We start from the raw sequence: 20,402 nt of genomic DNA, 5'->3' as shown, positions 1-20,402 counted from the left end.
TAAGTCCTACAGATTCTGTTTTCTACACATCTTTCAAACCATCCTCTTTCTCTAGTCCTCATTTACTGGCTTCATCTCAGTTAATCAGATATTTAATGACTTCTTTTATTCTAGTCAATATTCTGAATGCTTGTGATAAAAAATGAATAAGACATACTTCCTTGAGGCCCAGAACTTACTTTCTAGTCAGGAAGATAGACAAACAGATCATTTTAATAGAATAGGGTAAATGCGAAGATGGCTTTATGGACAGGAGACAATGAGAAATTGGAGAAAGGATGCTTTGCCTAAACTAGGAATTTGGAGAAGTTTTTCTGTAGGTGGGGAATCTTGAACTAAGTAAGGATGAGACAGAGTGAACAGAACAAATTAAGATAGAAAACATGATAGGGACAGAGAATTGCCAAGGTGTGAATGGAGGTGGCTAATTAGGAAATTTGAGGATTAAGGTGACAGAGGTTGTGACTCAAATCATGTAGCCTGAACTTAGTTAAGGAACTTGGACTTAATCTTATAGGACAATAGTTTTGAACTGGGCTCAAAAATGACCCTTTAGAGCTCACTGAGTGGGGAAGGGAGAGGGAAGGCCAACTGTGCATCACAGCTTTGGTTGTGACACCTGCTTCAGCTGGAGCAGCTCAGCTTTGCTTCATCATATCGTCTGTACAACACTTCCCTTACCTAAAGGCGTTGGATGCTTGTCAAACCACACAGATAAAGAGGCTGGAGAGGGTATCTTGGACTTGGAAAGCATGAGGACCGAACAGTTTAACTCTGCTCCAAAGACAAATAACAAGATGAGACATTCAGTTAGTATTTTTTTGCATGCCTTTCTAGGATCTGATTCCCATCCAGTCGGTATTGTGCATGCAAGCTAGTCTTCTGCAGGTCACAGGAATCTGTGATCACTTGCTTCCTTTCCATCAGGTTCAAAGTCTTGTTACCACAGCTTAAGAGTGACCCTTTAAGCCCATTTCACCCCAAAGAACACTGTCTTTGCTCCCTTTCCTTGACTCAACTGTGGGAGAAAATCAAATTAAACACTCATTGCTACTCAAGTAATAAGGAAGTACTTCTTGTATCCTTTGCCCCCAATTACAGGTCTCAAGATCTAAGCATTGTATACGACTTATGTGACTGGCAGCAGATAGCAGCTCCCCTTGGGTAGAAGCTGGTTCCTCTGAGAACCTCTGGAGTTTCTCTCCAGAGGAAGCTGGAGTAATAATGACACTGAAAATAACAAAAAATAACAATAACTCTTATTGAGGGCTGAATATGTTCTGGGCATCTTAAGTACATTAACTCATTTAATCCTTGCAACAAGGCTCAGAGACAGGTACTGTGTGACCCTCATTTTGTGGATTAGGAAATTTAGGTATAGGGCTTAGGTAACTTAACATGTTCAAGATACCTTGGCGGTAAGTGGCATGGCTAGGATTCAAATCCAGACAGTCTTGCTCCAGTATTTGATCTTCTAATCACTAGTGACTTTCAAAGTAGGTTTTAAGGAGAGTCCTTTAATGCAAAAGGTGGTAAAGGGCCAATCAATCTCAGAAAGGCCGATAGCCTGTGACTAGGTTTCAGTCTTTTAAAAGGCAATTTGTCTCATCTCTACTATTAGAAAAAGAAGCATGCACCTTAGAGGTCAAGTTCCTCCAACATTGCTACAAAAGGAGTTGAAGCTGTGTCCTCATCAGTTCATTACTTCTAAGGGTCAATTCTATTTGGCTCAATATTTAATTTTGCCCAGGACACTATAATTAAACATTCTTATGGCTTTTAGCCATTAAGGAACCTCACATGATTTTTAATTCATTTACTCAAATAATACGTTCTAAAGCAAACAACATCAGTGTCTCAACCTATACATTCAACATAATTCTCTCTTTCCCTTTTCTAAGGAAAAAAACTTTGGATTTAGAAAATTCTCCATACAAATAACTAAGAAAGAAAAAATTTGTAAAACACAACTATAGGTGTTGGAAGATTTGCATTTTAAATCATTCTAGCTACAGCATGGAAGATGTATTTAAGGGGTGCAAGACTGAAGATTGGATGATGAAAACACCATTATATAATAATAAATGAGCTGAAAGATTAAAAGAACCTGAATGAAGGCTGCCGTGGTAATCAACATTGAGAGGAGAGGGCAATTAAAAAAAACTTAGGAAGTTTAAGAGGCAAATCTTGGTTATTCCCCACTTGCCCTACGGAACCATTTTTTACCCTTCCTTGCTCTGCTATGTCCTGAAGGGAGGTTGACAGTATCAACCAAACTTGCTTATTGGCTGGCTTTGGATTGGGTTCTGCTAATAGTAGGCACTAGTAAAACTGGAGGGCAAAGAGAGAAAAAGGTCAGGGAATTCTCTCTTCTACTTACGGCCACACTTCCGCTTAGGCGGCCCTTCTTCCTCGGCTACAATTTTTTCTGGGTCCTGGTAATACAGTCTCCTTCTTCTGCTTCCTCAGGACTTCCAGCTGTTACTAGTCTTTGGGTACTTAAATTCTTAAGGATTCCTTTCTTATTTCCTTCACCTCTGTAAATAGTCCTTTTGTTAAACTCTTGAATTAAGCTCTTTGATTCCTTTTCCTGCTGGGATCTTGACTGGTAGTTATTGATGGGACATGGGAGGGAGGAGTGTGAAGAGTTGATTGATGGGACACGGGAGGGAGGAGTATGAAGAGCTGAGGTGAAACTCACTGGTGTACAGTCTTTGCTGCATAATGGAGTTTAGCAGTTTTCTGGACGCTTTGTCAGCATATGCTCTGTTCAGATTACTTGGAGACCACCCCTGGCACCAACACCTTGGTTGATATCTCCATCAGGAGACTCTGGCAGGTTTTCCAGAATCATATATGGTACTTGGTGCAGAGTAGCACTCAATAAAATGCATTTTCTCTCATATTGTCTTTGAAGTCTGCTATCACATTATGATAGGCCCTTGTACACTCAGATTCAGAACCCAGCACTGGTCTGGCCATTATGAGAACTTTATTTTTATTTTTTTAAATAGTCCTATTCATCTTGACGAGAGAGCTTTATATTTGAATTTTAGATTTCAAAATGCATGTGGAACAATTAAAAAAGGGCTATTATAAAACAACAAAAAATCCTAACTATAATTAAATAAAATAGATTGAATAAGGTGGAAATCTTTTGCAGTGAAAATGCATCAATGCAAATTGCAATGCCTAAACAGTTGGTCTGTAGTACGGTATTTTGTTGATCCAATTATAAAATTTTCTCTTCAATAAGTAATTCCAAGGCCAAGCACAGTGACTCATGCCCATAATCCTAGCACTTTGGGAGACTGAGGCAGAAGGACTGCTTGAGGCCAGGAGTTCCAGATCAGCCTAAGCAAGAGCAAGACCCTGTCTCTACAAAAACAAACAAACAAAAAAACAGAAAAATGAGCTGGGTGTGGTGATGTGTACCTGTAGTCCCAGCCACTCAGGAGGCTGAGGCAGGAGGATCGCTTGAGCCTAGGAGTTTGAGGTTGCAGTGAGCTATGATGATGCCACTGTACTCCATCCCTGAAGATAAAGGGAGAACCTGTCTCAAAAAAAAAAAAAAAAGAAAAGAAAAAGTAATTCAATATGGTGAACATTCTATTTCTCATTATATAACAATCACTTCATCACTTCAATCTCAAAGAATTCAGTTCAGAGAATCTTCACAATGCTTATAAAATCATAAACAAATTATATTTCTACTCCCTACATTGGATTTATGCCTTATATAATATCCTCCAATTACCTCGAAATTGTAACAACCTCTAATCCAAACCTTCCCCCATACTTCCCACCCCTAGCATGGACATCATATTCATCCAGGAAGCTTTTAAAAATACTCATGCCCTTCCCTACCCCAAACCAATTAAGTCAGCATTTTGGGGGATGAGGTCCAGGCATTGATATTGTTTAAAAGTTGCTCAAACGATATTAAAATGCACAGAGAGTTGAGAACAAGGCTTCAATCCAAAAATAAAACAAACTAAAAAGATATGAGCCTCCACATTCATAAACACAGGATACTTTGTGTCCAGCAAGCTGTTTATCCCTTGTTTATACACTTTCCCCCCAACTCCCCTTAACCTTTAACTTTTGCACATTGGAAAGGTGGCTGAGAGCCCTTCAGCTGGTTTTACTTCCTTGTTTGGCATGTGTGGTTTGTTGACCAGCTGCCCAGAATATGGTGAAATACGACCACATTTAAACCTGCCTTTGAGGCAGCAGTGGTTTTCTACATCATTGAGGTTTTTCTTGGAACCCTGAAAGAGGGTGAAAACGAACATGTATGTGAAGGAACCAAACAGACTCTTGAAGGTAAAGATAACAGTTTTCATTGTGGGGGTGGGGGCAAGGCTGTTGTGAACAAAGAATTGATGTCTTCAATATTTTAAATGAAACCTTTAATTAAGGATAAAGAAGTAAAATCTACATTTTGCATTTGTTTTGCATTGTACTTCTGGGTTCTTCGTAATGGAATACAGGGCTCTTTCAAAAGGACTGAACAGTAATTACAATAAATACAGTTAATCTTCAATAAAGAACAATTTTGAGTAATTTTCAGTCTCAATCATGATTGAATAAAGGAAAATAGTAACCAAAATATATTTTCTATTCCAATTTCTTAAAATGACCAGATGTTCCATGTTATTTGTGTCATTCCATTTTTTTCAAATGGCCTACCCTATGTAAAAAGTGTCTTTAAACTATAAACTACAAAGAAATACAAATAACTTGGGCATTTTAGTGAAAACTGGTAGCTCCCAAAATTATCTGAAGTATTTCATGAGGGGCAGGAAGCATCCTTTTTAGCAGTAGTCACTGCCCACAGGTTGATTCTTTAGGTGATGATGAAGTTTGCTTCTTTCATTTCTTCTCTGCCCTCTCTCCACTTCCTGCCAAGTCCCTCCTCCATCTCTTTGCTTATATTGACTTGATAGAAATATATCCACTTTAAGTTTCATGCAGTCTAAGTGTTTTAGGTACTCAGGTTATCTTAATGAACCAAACGGACCAAAACACAAAACAAAGCAAAGCAAAAGAAAATAAACTCTGCCCTTGTGGAAGAGGAAAGTATGCCCTCGAACATAAGATAATTTGTAAAGTGAAGTAATTCAGCTGAAGCAGGCACTCCCAGAGGTGACTAGGATGATGAAGTAAGCCTAAGCAGCTCCCCTCCAATCCAAATCTTTAGAGAGAAAGGTTGAGAGGTTTCCTTCTGCTTTCTGGGAAAAGATTTCAGCCAATTACATTTGACTCTTTTTTTTTTTAAGCAACCTCTGAAGAGAGGAGTGTACATTTGACTCTTAAAGAATATGGATTGCATACACTTCTGATCAAATGCTTACAGGAGTTAGTAACTTAAGTTTTATTTTAATAATCCAGATAATTTTTAAATGATTCTAGACAATAGTAACAATAAATAGCATGAACTATATATGTATATCCTATATATAAAATATTTTTATATATTCTCTTTTGATGGTTATAGTGATCTGTTATGAAGGTAGGAAAGGTAGATTTAATAGGCATTTTTACAAATAATAAATCTTAAGGAAGGGTTATTAGATGGGCTAGAAAGAATCAAGCTTGGACTTTTTCTTCTTCTTCTTTAAGTCCAGTGGTCTTTTCATGTTCTACTGCATCCTACTAGTAATAGAGAGGCCTTAGCTTTAGGTGTTTTAATCTTGTAAGGGAAATATCATATAGTTAAGTCTTAACTTGTTTTGTACAGAAAGTAGCAATTAAGGAAGGGAGAGAAATAAGGACACGAATAGTTGGGAACAGGTCTACATGAAAAATCTAGGAGTGGGAGATTTATTTTTCATTAAATTTAAAAAACATCAAAGTCCTTACTTTGTGCCATACTCTGCTAGGTGCAAAGTTTACAAAAATGGTTAAGAATAGCTCCCGCCTTTGAGAAACTTTCTGATTAGGGGAACAGGTCATAATCCAGTGAACTGGAACCTATAGAACTGATTAGGATTTACAAAGGTAGGTTCTCAGAAGGAAGGGTGGTTCATAATTGGACCAAAGGAGAAAGCAAAAAGGCATGCAAATAGTGGATTTTTTTTGAGAACTGGAAGAGTTCCCAAAGTTTATTAGTTTGATAGCAAAATGCTCTACTTTTTTGTTCCTTTTCAACTGAGTTAGTCATCATTAATGTATTTGAAAATGGGGACAAAAATAATTTCTTTCAGCTGTAATTCCATTGCCCTCCTCTCTTTTAAAGTTTTGATCTATAAGGGCCACACTTTAATGCAGAAAAACTTTTTCTATGTATTAATATAAGCCCTAAGTAGCGGTAAAACACCAAATACTGAAATAAATCCAAAGCTCGTCTTAAAACAACTGAACAGGTAGGTGGTAAGGGAACTTGCATTTGAGCTACGCCTATGCTACTAACTGGCTGTGTGACCTTGAGCAAGTCACTTCTCAGGATGTCACCTTTTCTATCACTGAGTGTGATCCAAAGCTCCACCTCACAGGGTTTTGTGAGAATGATTTAAAACACTGCTTGTGAAAGCATTTCCTCTACCACATCTAAGGTGCTTTTGTTATCTCTGGATTTTTTCCAGTCTTGAAATTTTGAGATTTGGCGCATCGCGATCCAAAAAGCCTTAAGCATCACTACAAATACCTGCCTGTCCCTCACGGGCGAGTGCAGCTTAGCGCTGCCTGGGTCTGCCCAGCACGGTCTCGTAGTCTAAACCACACATTCCGGGAGGACGAGGGAAGACAGAAGAGTGAGAGAAAGCTGTAGTGTCAGCTCGGGAAGAAGAAATGGTGAGAGCGTGCACCTGTCACAGGCAACTATCGTAGGCGCTCTCCTAGGCGCATGCGCAGTAGCCAACCCGCGCTGCCCCTCCTCCAAGTGAGCCGGCGATTACGGGCCCGTCGCGGGCGCGCTGACGTTTCACCGTGTGCACCGCCCCAGTGTCTGCGGTCGCTGGGTGTGCGCCGCGGCCTGCGCCGCCCGCCCTGCCGAGAGAGGGCGGAGCTTCCGCTGGGCCAAGGTGGGCGCGCTTTGCCGCCGTGGAGTGCTAGCTTGCTCGTGCTGGCTGTTAAGCAGTTGCCAGTCCCGTGGACGTGTAGTCTCGAGACAGTTTTCTCGTTCCGTTTACAAAAGCGCCTTCCCTTTGGCCGTACAAGCGGTGACTATCATGTCGAGTTCGCAGGCCAGGCCCCGCCAGGAAACCGGCGGTGGCGCCGGGGCCGCCGGCCGGGACGAGTTGGTGTCGCAGTCCTTGCAGAGCGCAGAGCACTGTCTGGGCGCCCAGGACTTCGGCACCGCCTATGCCCATTACCTCCTTGTGCTCAGCCTGGCGCCGGAGCTGAAAGACAACGTGAAGGTGAGGGCCCTTTTTTCCCTCACTTGCAGGCAGATCCAACATTCTTGTAAAAAAAAGAAGAAAATGGAGCGGGGAGGGGTGGCGTTAGGGCGCGTGGCTGGTGGTTGCTGTTAATATTTACTGTTCTCCCTTGATTCCTTTATTTACACCCACGTCCAGCCCAGCAGAATATCCTGTCGGCTCCACCTTTCCAATGTGTAGAATCTTCTCACTTCTCACCACCACCTTTTTTACTATCCTGGTTCAAGTCTCAGTCATCTGCCGACTGTCGTAATAGGCCCTCAGCTGCGGTCTCACCTGCAGTTTATCTCAACAGAGCCAGCTTTTTCTAATAAAGTCAAATGACGTCACTTCTCTATTTCAAAACTTTCATCTCACTTAAAATTCTAAAGGCCCTTGAATTGCAAATGAAGTCTCAGGTGATCGTCTCCTACTCTATATCTAATTTAATCGTGTTCTTCCCTGAGGGCCTTTGTATTTGTACCTACTGTGTGTAAAAGGAATATTGTGGGTCTCTGTAGTTGAATGAAATTTGCAATTAGCCTAAGGTCATGGTATTTGATGATGCATTCTGTAAGTTTTAATTATTGGATTATTTGCAAAATTATTCTGTTGAAATGAATGTTTTTTCAAGTAATTTTAGAATCTAAATTCAAAAAATGATTTACCTTAATTTTGCTTTCAGTTTTCAGCCATAAGCTATTTTGGTTTATTTAACTGAGGGTTTCTTAACCGCAGCACTGTTGGCATTTTGGATGGGATAATTCTTTGTTGTGGGGGGCTGTCCTGTGCCTTGTATGGTGTTTAGCAGCGTCCCTGACCTCTACCCACTAGATGTCAGTAGCATCTAGACGTTTGTAGTTCACATAAATTTATTGTAAGTTTCAGGACTAGCTGGCCTCCTTCACGAAGAGATGATAATACATTCAGATAACACTTTGCTGCTCTAGGTAGGCAGCAATAGAAAAATGGATCAACCCAAGTGCTCTTTGCTCAGTTCTTTGCTTTGTAATTTCCTCTTCTGTAAAAAGGGTTACTACCTCTTTTAAAGATATTTAGTATGTATTAAAAGTACGTCTAAAATTTGTAGTGCAGTGTCTGGCATTCAGTAGGGTTCAGTAAGTTTTGTTTCCTGTAGAACGAAGTCTATTTCTTCGCATGGGCCCTTTGTAAAAGTCTCATTTCCTGCTACTCTATTCCCCATACCCAAGCTCCAGCCACACCAAGCAACTTAATCTGTATATGCTCTGATCCCTTTTATATAATCTGTGTTTTTTCCCCCATCCTAGATCTCCTTGCTTATCCTTGTCTGTCTGGTAAACTCCATTAAGATTCAAGTTTCAGGTTTCAACTCTTCTGTGTAAAATATGTGAAGATGATTTAAAATGTTTTCATGATAAAGCTGGAATGACTAAAGCCTTTCCTCTTTCCACAGTGTTGCAGTACGGAGAATGGCTGGAGGGAGATGGGACTGGAGTAAGAGGACAGTGAGAAGGCCATTGCTGTAGTCCAAAAAGTGGTTACAGGGCCAGTTTAGGTTGTAACAATGGGAATGGAGAAGAAGTGACAGATTTAAAGATATTGAGAGAACATTGGCTAGGTTTGAAACATTGTATGTGAAGTTAAGGTACCATTAAAAGGTGACTTTGGGGTTTGAGGTTGAATGGTACCTTAATTTTATATCCTTTGTGAGAGGAATGTGATGGGTTCAATTTAGAACGTTTAGAATTTTTTAAAATCGTATGTTATATATCTCTCTATATGGCCTCTGTGAGGATAAGAACAAGATGTAAGTTGTTCATTATTGAGTTTTAGCTCCATTTCTTTGCACACTGATTGTTTAGGAAGTATTTAAGTTGACCTATATTTGAAAGGGGTGAGGATCCAGTGCCTGGTTGAGATGACTAATAGGAGGCTGTATCTATGGGTCTGAGGTTCAGAAGAGAGGGTCTTGGTGAGGATGTAGATGTAGCCTCCATTAACACATGGGTTATAATTAATTCATTGGAAATGGATGAGAAAAGAGAATAGGGCTAAGGACAAACTCTTAAAACATAGAAGCCCACAGAAAGGAGGTAGGAGAATCAGTAGAGTATGATGTGGCAGCTAAGAATAGAGTGAGTTTAGAGAGTGGTCAAACTATCTAATTCTGCATACTATTGTCATGTAGGTGGTAAAATTCATTCATTTGTGCATTTGTTTATTCAGCAAATAGTGTCTACTAAAGCTAAATGAAATTTAAGGTGATCATCCAATAATAGTTAATTTCCATTCTCTGGAATCTTCAACTAGTGTTATCTATTTTTTCATTCTTTTATGTTATTGACTAATTCGTTATTTTCTTCTTGTTTGTAAAGGAAACTTTTCAGTATACACTCTTCAGATGGGCTGAAGAGCTTGATGCTCTCAATCGAATACAAGACTTACTTGGTTGCTATGAGCAGGCCTTGGAACTGTTGCCTGATGATGAAGTGATTTGCAATAGTATGGGGGAGCACCTCTTCAGGTTTGTAGTAATTTCAGTTTTACTTGTTAAGAGTTATTTTTTATCATTGTGGATCAGGGATCAATCACACACTAATTTGAACAGGGAAAGTTTAATATAGAGAATTATTAACTCCAGTGGGATAGGCATAAGGAGGGATTGGCTAGGACGTAAGGAGAACAGAAAAGAATGTAGAAATAGCAGATGTAATATATAGTATCTTGGCAGTTTTAATGTTATATAATATACTACATAATAGTCACTGCTCCTAGGGATGAGATAGAGTATCCAAGGAAGAGTTCTCCTCACTGGGCTGAGATCCAGACCTTGTTGGAGAGAACATCTGTGGTTCACAGGATGGCAGAGAAATCACTGTGGTGCCTTGCCAGGGAACCTGTTGTAAATCTGTTTTTTGGAACATGCTGTAATTTTGCCTTTTGGGGTGCTAGAGAAAGCCTCACAAGGAAGTAGCCCACCAAAAGTACTCCATTGTAAAACTACCCAGTAGCGTTTGGGGTTCTGGGGGAGGCTGCTGACCATTGGATGCTGCTGTCTGTGCACTTCAGGAGTCTGGTGCTGGAGAAGCCTTGAGGCCACTGGAATCAGGAAACAAAACCCTTTCCTCCTTTTCAGAGACAAGGTCTTGCTCTGTCACCCAGGCTGGAGAACAATGGTGCGATCATAGCTCATTGTAACCCCCTCTTGGGCCTAAACGATCTTCCCACCTCAGCCTCCTGAGTATCTAGGAATACAGACATATACCACCATGCCTGGCTTTTTAAAAATTGTTTTGTAGAGATGGGGTCTCACTATGTTGGTCAGGCTGATCTTGAATTCCTGGCCTCAAGAGATCCTACTGCCTTGGCCTCCCAAAGTTCTGGGATTTCAGGTGTGAGCCACTGTGCCCAGCCTTTCCATCACTTTTTACTGACAAAGCTTACCCTTGTGCCACCTGGTGGAAAAATATTAAAGGACCAGATACTGTTTTCACAGAGGGTGAGTTTGGCAGTAACTGGCTATGTTAGGGATCTCCAAGACCACTCCCAGATTTGCTGATTTACTAGGAGGGCTCACAGGACGCAGCATATAGTCATAGTCTTGGCTCTGATTTATTACTGTGCATGGATACAAAGCAAAATTAACAAAGGGAAAAGGTGCATGGGGCAAAGTATGAGGAAACCAGGTGCAAGCTTCAAAGGTCCTCTCTCGGGCGCGTCACACAGGACGCACTTCATTCCCCCAGCAACCAGTTACGGCAACACACGTGAAATGTTGCCAGCCAGGGGAGCTCATTAGAGGCTCAGTGCCCAGGGTTTTTATTAGGAGCTGTACACTTAGGTACCCTCTGCCTGGTACATACCAAAATTAGAGACACCTAGAAGAAAAGCAGGTATTTAGCATAAACCACATGATTTGTATAAATAATTTAGGCAAAGTGAGCTACTCTTATCAGGGTAGTGGGAACCCTCCCAAAATCCAGGTTCCCAAATACCAGCCAAGGGTCAGTCTTATAAGCAGGCCTTTCAAAGAACAGCAGGCAGGCCTGCTATGTTAACTTTTTCTGCACACAGACACATGTACATAAAGAATTCTGAGAAAGTAAAGAAATTAAAATGAAAGGTTAACATTGTTTCTGAATTCGAAGGTTTCAGAGTAGTAGGGAAAGAGCATGTTTCTGCCAAGTTGAAATGTCATAGTTGCTCACATTCCTAGGAATTTAGTTAATGAATCTCATTTTATATGTTCTTTTAGTTATTTTCATGCATTTCCCACTAACTGTCTCCTCCTTCCCTCAAATCACATCAAGCTAATATAAACTTAGTGTTGTTAATAATGAACTACAGAGTTCCTAAGTGACCACAGAATTTCTCTTAAATGTATCTTGATCCCATTAGCTGTTGAAAATCAACCTGATGGTTTTGTATCTGGTGCCCATGGGTCTATTCCTTGACTCAGTGGACTATGCTGGGCTTGGGCTTTGAGGAGGGAGTATATGTAATCTGTACTGGCTTTGAGAAATTAAATTAATTGTGCAATAGGCTCATTGTTTATTATACATTTTTTCCAGTATGGATAAAAGTGTTTTATAAATAACTTTTTTCTTAAGAAGAACATGGATCATTAACCTAACAAATATCACCCCTCCATGTGATAATTAATATAAACTTTTTATGTGGTGATACACTGTAAGATGTATGAATATTTATTATAGTATCAAATAGCATGTCTCCTCAGTGAGAAAACATTTTGAGATTTGATATATAGAATTTTTTGTTAACAATTGCTTATTTTAAAAAAAATTGTAGCTGTCAAGTTAGGATGCTTTTTAGTTGAAAATGCCAGTAAGTTGAAAATGTGAGATTGACTCATTATAGTATTCTTTATGTGTATATAAGTGTTTTTGTAAATGAAATATGACTTCTTTTCTATAGAACAATCTCTTTTTTTATTGGGATTTTTCGTACTCTCCACAGAAACTATAAAGTTAGAAAAACTGGTAAAAACCCAAGATTTTTCTTTTGGATTTGTTTTAATAAATCTGGTCTCACTGCTTTGTGCAAAATAATGGGAGAGTTCTTTTTTAGGAAACACCATTATGATCTCTATTCTATGTAGAAAGATAATTTTATATGTTCCAGTAAGTGTTCTCTAGTATTATTCTTTTCTTCATTTGGTTAGGTTTTTTTTTTTTGTTTTTGTTTTTTTTTGAGACAGAATCTCACTCTCTTCCCTGCTAGAGTACCAGGGTGTCAGCCTAGCTCACAGCAACCTCAAACTCCTAGGCAATCCTCCTGCCTCAGCCTCCTGAGTAGCTGGGACCACAGGTGTACACCACCCCGCCCAGCTAATTTTTTCTATTTTTGGTAGAGACAGGGTCTCGCTCATGCTTTCAAGCTGGTCTTGAACTCCTGAGCTCAAGCGATCCACCTGCCTCAGCCTCCCAGAGGATTACAGGCGTGAGCCACCATGTCCGGCCTCTATTAAGTTTTATTCAATGAATTTTTCTAAATAAGAAATACTTTACCAGTCTCGTTAATGTAACTCCTATGGAGTTTAACAGTCTTAATTAACGTGGCCTTGGGAGTGATAATGAATACTCCTTTAAGAAGCAAATATTTAATAATTTTTAGTTATAAAATATGATGATAATTAGGAAAATAAGGCAGATAGTGAGCAGAGGCTTACTTGTTTTCATACAGCTAACCTGATGAGATAACAGATCCATCTCTATGAATTACCAACCTCTTTCCATTTAAATGAAATTTGTTTAAAAAGATTTTTTAAATAACTCCTCAAATTAGTTAAAAATCTACATTTTAATTTCAAAGTTTTCTTTTCTTAAGTTTGTGTAAGGGGAGTTACTCTATAAGATTCAATTATATTCCTCGATTGTACCCATATAGTGATCGTAACATTCTAAGATTTATGTTTCAGGATAGATTCAATTTAACAGAAAATTGGAGCTCTACATATTTTTGGCAGATTGTAACTTTTGGTGACCTCTTCTTGTAGGATGGTAGTCTGAGCAGTTACCAATCACAGACAAAAAAATACTAGTTTGTTTTGGGAAGATATAACTAAGCACAATTTCTTTTCTTTTTTTTCTTTTTCTTTTTGGCAATATGGTCTTGTTCTGTGGCCTGGGCTAGAATATAATAGTGACATCATTGTAGCTCACTGCAACCTCAAACTCCTGGGCTCAAGCGATTCTCCTGCCTCAGTCTCCCAGGTAGCTGGGACTACAGGCATGTGCCACTGTGGCCGTCTAGTTTTTCTATTTTTTGTAGAGTTGGGGTCTCAGTCTTGCTCAGGCTGCTCTGGAACTCATGGCCTCAAGGGATCCTCCTGCCTGTGCCTTCCAAGTGCCAGGATTACAGCTGTGAGCCACTGTGCCAGGCCTAAGCAAAATTTCTAATTCAAACATTAGCAATTCAGAATTTGCATTAGTATGAATGTGGCTTTTGCTCTTAGCTTTTTTGTTCCATGCTACTTTTCTCATCAAAAACACTGTATCATTCAAGCTCCACCAAAGGAATCACTGTTCAGGAGAAAAAGATTTCCAAAGTAAACAATAGCTTCCTCTCCTGACATTTATTTGTAAAATAAAATATGTCTGGACTGTCTCAACTTTATAACCTTTTGTTTATTTCAGTAGTATTATATTTAAACAAAATATATTTAAATTGCTAATCAAGGAGATAATGTTTTTCCTAGTCAAAAGAGAAAAGGCATTATTACAGTTCACTGATGTTATTGATACATGTTAAGTCTTTCAATATGAGAAACACTTTGAGTGGATTATATATTTTTATGTTAGCATTACAGTTTAAGAAAACTGATGATGTATTAAATATCAAACCTAAGGGAAGCACAAACCCAGGAATTATTAGGGGCAGGTTTGGTGTTGATTTAACAGATTGATCATTGATATTTGAAACATTTTTGTACATCCATTGCTAAATTAGTCTCTCAATAAATATGATTACATACTATGCGTATGGTACTATACTGTGTGCAATGACAGTTGCAAAATAAGAACAAGATAGCTCTCCCTTCAAGATAATTTAAAAATAACATATACTAACCTTAAACATTTTAATTTTAACATAAAACAGGAGTGCCTATCATTTGACTTTAGGTCCATTGCCTTTTGTTAGAGTGTAGTCCCTGTTTGGAGTACCAGAATGTCTTTTTTACTTTAACCATACCCAGAATGAATAGTATTGAATAGTATAATTAAGTTTATTTAACATTGACAGAATACTTAAAGGTGCTTGTGAAGAAGTATGAGTGAGAAGGGTTCTACTAGCTCAGTTGTGCTCAGTGTGTGATCCCCATGTTGGTACTGATCCACAAAGTACTGGTTAATGACAGATAAGTACACATAGTGAGAATAAGTGTTTACAGATGTATATAGGAATTTGACATTGCTGTAAATCCAAGCATATGGTTAGGGAACTTTCATGTTGAAGAGAGTGTAGGCTAGTTTGGGTGCTGCTGAAATCTGATGTATATGAGCTGCATACTAACCATGTGTAGTACAACTGTGTTGGCCTACAAAAGATTAGATACTTACAAAAGGAAGGAGAGGTTCTTCACTACAGATAGTTTGAGAAGCACTGTTCTAGGTAGTTTGATAGTTTTTCCCTGTCTTTTATTTTTTATTTGCTCATATATAATTTAGTATCAGGTTTTTTGTGTGACTTGCCTTTGATTTTTTTCCAGAGCATTTAGTTTAGTGTCCTTGGACACAATGATTCTCATTTTGCAGTCATATTTATTTATTTTCTGTAATTTTTAAAATACATAATTATAATAAGCACAATTGTCATAAACTGGTCTGGCAGCAACTGACTCTTGATGACCATCCAGCTCAGTTGGTGAGAGAAAAGGTATGCGGGCACACCAGAGAGGCCCCTGCTGGCCATAGGTGTTGGTATGTTTTACAGAGGGAATGGTTTCAGAAGGAACTGGTGTTCTAGTGAGCTGGTTAAATGGAAGATGACTAGAGCTCTCCTATTATACTTTAATACAATAAAAATTTATAGATAGGTACTTGTTAGTGTCCTGGAATGCATAAATATAGTAGAGGTTCAGAAAAGAAAGAAAACATCAGGAATGCAGTCCTCACAGAAGGCTTCCCAAAGGTGGTAGCACTTGGGTTGGGTAGGATTTACGGTGCTCCTAAGGGATTCCCAGGCCAGGTGAGTGTCATAAACAAAGGCACTGTGATATCATATAGTGGAATATATTTTGTCTTTGTCATTTTTTACTCTAGAATGGGCTTTAGAGATGAAGCAGCTGGGTATTTTCATAAAGCAGTGAAACTAAATCCTGATTTCAATGATGCAAAGGAGAATTTTTATCGTGTTGCAAACTGGTTGGTGGAACGCTGGCACTTTATCATGCTCAATGACACCAAGAGGAATATGATTTATAATGCAGCAATCCAAAAGGCGATTTGTTTGGGGTCCAAAAGTGTTTTGGACATTGGAACAGGAACTGGAATACTAAGGTTTGTTGTAATTGTGCTTTGATTATAATTATATATACATGTGTACTAATGTAAGCTAAATATTTTTCCAGATATGAATAATTTAACATTGGAATTTAAAAACATTTCTTATAATCTTGTTAGGGTTATTCATGCAACTATTATTGTATTTTTCACTATAACTTTTATTTTATCAAAAACTGGACATAACTGCTGAGAAAAATTTGGGATTATTATTGAAATCTTGAATAATGAATTTTATTTTTTTGTACTGACATCCTGGTGGAACCTAGTTGTCCAAGTTGAAGCCCATTAGTATTCTTCATGCCAGTAGTGTCTTCTTAGTAGAGTGGATGTCATGATAAATTTTATGGTTTGTTTCTATACAAGAATATTGGTTAATTTTTTAATGTGGAATGAGTAGTGGTTGTGTTAGGTAATAAAAGGAAAAACCCTGTGTTTAAACATCATAATTCCATTCAAATAAAAAACAGTGGATTATTTTTTCTTGATGGAACACTTTTTTCTCTTGTAGCATGTTTGCTAAAAAAGCTGGAGCACATTCTGTGTATGCCTGTGAATTATCCAAGACCATGTATGAACTCGCCTGTGATGTAGTGGCAGCAAATCAGATGGAAGGAGGGATCAAACTCTTACATATGAAGTCACTTGACATAGAAATTCCAAAACACATTCCTGAGAGGTATTATAATATATACTCATTTTAGTGTTTATAATTCACTATTTTAGTTTTTAAAAATCAAAGTACATTTCTAGTTCCTAGTCCAAACAAAAATGCTAAAACTCTTATCTTGTAAAGATTTGGATATAGGAAAGTTTAATAGAAGACAGATATTTATAACAGTGTCAAATTCTTTATTAAAATATTTAAATATCTTGAAAAATTTGTGGCAAGGGATATAATAAGTAAACTTGACCTTTAGCAAGTTACTTTACCTATGTTAATTTCATTGTTCTAGTTTGTAAAAATGGATAATACATCCTGTGGTCAATAGCTACATAAAAACAAGATGTGAACAGATTAGACTTAATGGACTTATCACCTTTTGTGTTAATATCGTTGTTTAAAATGAAAGCTTTGGAAGTGTCAGCTGTCCATGTATTTTGGACTGAGCCCTATAAATTATTTGAATATAATCGTTTAAGTTTTGGCTTTTTAGTTTGTCATCTCACTGTGGTTCATATCACGACGGTGATAGAATTTTAGAGCTAGAAGGGATTTAAAAATCATCTGGTCCACCACTATCATTTTAGAGAAAGTTTTCTTTATATAGCATTAGCTTTACTACCTCTCTTGGGTTGATCTTCTCATCTTAAATTCAGTTTATATTGAAAGAGAACTTTTTGTACTCTTATTGTTATTTGAACTGTGACTTTAAAAAGTCTTCTTCTATGTAATGATATTTATGTTTGCCAATGCTGATACTTTTTAGTGGTCTCTACATTTGTTCTCATGAAGGAAGTCCTATTAGATTGTTAAGGCAAATATACCCATTTTATAGGAAAAAAAACACTTTCCTGAATTGCATTGGTCCACTTGGACTGCCATAACAGAATACCACAGACTATGGCTTAAACAATGGACATTTATATTCTCACAGTTCTGGAGGCTGGATGTCCATGATCAAGGTACCAGCAAATTTGGTTTCCTGTGAGGGTTCTCTTTCTGGCTTGCAAATGGCTGCCTTGTTGTGTCTTCCCATGGCCTTTGCCTCTGTGTATGTGGAGGGAGAATGATCTCCAGTGTCTCGTTCTCTTTTATAAGGACACCAGTCCTATTAGATTAGGGCCCCACCCTGATGATCTCCTTGACCCTGTTTACCTTCTAAAAGTATCTATCTCCAGATATAGTCCCTTTGGGTATTGGGGCTTCAACAAGAGTTTGGGGGGACAGGGGGCAGATACAGTTTAGTCCATAGCATAAATCAAAGTTACCTTAATGTAATCTGCATTTTTCTCTCAGGTAATATTGTAGAAAGATCTGCTGGCTTTGAATTAGGAGATATGGATTCCAATTCATACTGTACTCATTTTGACCTTAAGCAAATCCCTAGACTTCAAGATATTATACTAGATGATTTGAAACACCCTCTACATTCTAAATATATGCAGTCATAAATATTGAATATTTTCTGTATATGTAATATTGGGGTTAGGCACTGTGGGAGATATCAAAGTTCTTGCCCTCAAGGCATGTATAGTCTAGATAGGAAGATAAAGAATGTTTATGAAACTTTCCTTCTAACTACCCGAATGATATTGGCAATAAGTGCTAAAGGAGTTCAGAGAAGGGAGAAATTTTCTGGTGTATCTTTGAGTAAAATTTTCTAGAAAGAAAAAATGGACAGAACAGCAGAGCTCTGGGCTAGGATTTTGTGAAAACTCACAGGTAGTGGGTAAAGCAAGAGAAGTGACGAGAGAGGCACAGTCAAGGTTTAGGAGGCAAACATGAATGATGTAGCATCATAGAAGGGACAGATGGGATTTTGAGAGGGAGGGCTCTCACCTGCATTAAATTTTATTTGTAGACCAAGCAAAATGACAACTGAGAAAGAGGATTCATTTTGATAAGTAGGGAGTCCTTGATGATAGAGAATATATTTATAGAGTATTAGATAATAGAAATCCAGTTACTCAGCATTAAGAAAGGGGACTGATAAAGGTAATGGACATGAACCTCTCTTGTGGATTTAGGCAATGAAAGAATAGCCTGAGGAGGCAACAGAGCAAGTGAAGGTTGTCTCCCCCACCTCCCACCCCCCCAAATCAAGGGAAAGAAGCCAGTAGAGAACAAGAGGAGCCTGAGGAACGTTGGGGTCAAGTTCCTCAAGATTCAGGGGCAGATATTAAAAATGAAATGTATTAGAATATTTTACATATGAACTGTTTCTATAATATATTCTTCTTTCTTCTTGACATCTTTATGTAATAGCATGATATTTTACTTACATATATCTTTAAAAAATCATTCTGTAGAGTGTCCCTAGTTGTAACAGAAACTGTCGATGCAGGTTTATTTGGAGAAGGAATTGTGGAGAGTTTGATTCATGCATGGGAGCATTTACTTTTGAAGCCAAAGGTAAGCAGCATAAAAATACTTAAATTTGATTTGCTAAGCAATATGAAATATATTTCCCATTGTCAATGTGTAGATGCTGTGTGGTTGGAAAGAAATCCATGCAAAAAACATTTAATAACATAGTGCAGTGTATATTTGTGTGCCCAAATAAGGTATTCAGGAAAAAGATACTCCAGGAAGGAATTCATAGGAATTGAGGTTACTTTGTGGAGGGACTGACTATGGAATTCTCTAGAGTAGAGTTGAAAAAGGGAAGTACTTTCAGTCTCACAGCCCTCACTGCTTGGAATTTTGGCAAATTATCAAAAGGGAGGGAGTGGAGTGATTACTGGCTTGGTATGGTTTTATGGTGCCTGTTGAACCCAAGACCAAGTCTTATAATTGCCAAATTATATTTTGCATTGAAATTCTCTACTGTATTTTTTTCTCTCATTTAGCCATCAAGAAAAAAAAAAAAAAGAAATTCTCTACTGTAGCCCATAAATCATAGATTTAGTTTATATAATATGTATTATGAATGAAAGGATTTTAACATGTAATAAAAATTCACTATTTACAGAAAATGAATTAGATTTGAAATAGCTAAAAGTTGAAAAGAAGAGTAATTTATTTAAGTAGGATATTGGTTTCTCAAAGTCATACCCCAACGTGTTTTGTTCTGTGTAGACTTTTATAGCTCACTTCCCTCTTCCTTCTTTCTTCTTTCCTTCGTATTTGTATTGTAAAAAAAATATATATATATGTACATGCATACATAGCAATGAAAATACTTTTTAAAGAAAAAAATCCTCAACCACCTTATTTTTAAGTTTTTAAAATTAATTTTCATAGCTTGTCATACACATTTTTACATACATGTAATGTTCATATTACATAAACAATATATTATGTTTTATATAAAATAATATTATATATTTTTTAGACCAAAGGTGAAAATGGTAGTTGTGAAAAGTATGGGAAAGTTATACCAGCAAGTGCTGTTATATTTGGCATGGCAGTAGAATGTGCAGAGATAAGAAGACATCACAGGTAAGCGACTATTTAAATAGTAAATATTTAAAAATAATAATTTTAAGGAGAATACTTCAAAGGTTATTTAGTGAATATTTATTTTGGTGAAGATTTATAGTTTTGTGACCTTTAAAATCATAAAGTTTAGTCTTTTTTCTATTTTTAATTTTTTAAAAAGGAACTTCAGAATTAAAGATAACTTTCATTTTGTTAATAGAAAATTAATTTTGGCACAACTTACTATCCTTTAGTTGTGTGTTAGATTCATGTAGAAAAAGATTAAGTAAGTTCCAACTGATTTTAGGTGAAGTTGGAATAAAAAATTCCAATGTGAAAATAAGTTTTAGTTTTAATTTCTTTCTTCCATATCCCTTTTCTGTAGATTAGATAATACCGAATTTGATAACTATACTGTGATTAAGAGACTATTCTAATTTGTAATAAAGATAC

General features: G+C 37.6%; 1 protein-coding gene across 1 annotated transcript in view; it reads left to right on the top strand.

Moving 5' to 3' along the window:
• Nucleotides 1–6,966: 6,966 nt before the first annotated feature.
• PRMT9 (protein arginine methyltransferase 9) overlaps nt 6,967–20,402 on the top strand; it is a 30,433-nt gene continuing 16,997 nt past the window's right edge. The window contains exons 1-6 of the mRNA XM_045552094.1: nt 6,967–7,361; nt 9,719–9,867; nt 15,626–15,862; nt 16,377–16,544; nt 18,839–18,941; nt 19,864–19,970. Of these exons, the coding sequence (XP_045408050.1) occupies nt 7,173–7,361; nt 9,719–9,867; nt 15,626–15,862; nt 16,377–16,544; nt 18,839–18,941; nt 19,864–19,970 (953 nt within the window). The 5' untranslated portion in view covers nt 6,967–7,172. The remainder of the gene's footprint in view (nt 7,362–9,718; nt 9,868–15,625; nt 15,863–16,376; nt 16,545–18,838; nt 18,942–19,863; nt 19,971–20,402) is intronic.

This window comes from Lemur catta, chromosome 5, assembly GCF_020740605.2.
Source record: "Lemur catta isolate mLemCat1 chromosome 5, mLemCat1.pri, whole genome shotgun sequence".
Classification (NCBI taxonomy): Eukaryota; Metazoa; Chordata; class Mammalia; order Primates; family Lemuridae; genus Lemur; species Lemur catta.
Note: the sequence above shows the minus strand (reverse complement) of the source record. Positions and strands in the feature narration are given on the sequence as shown.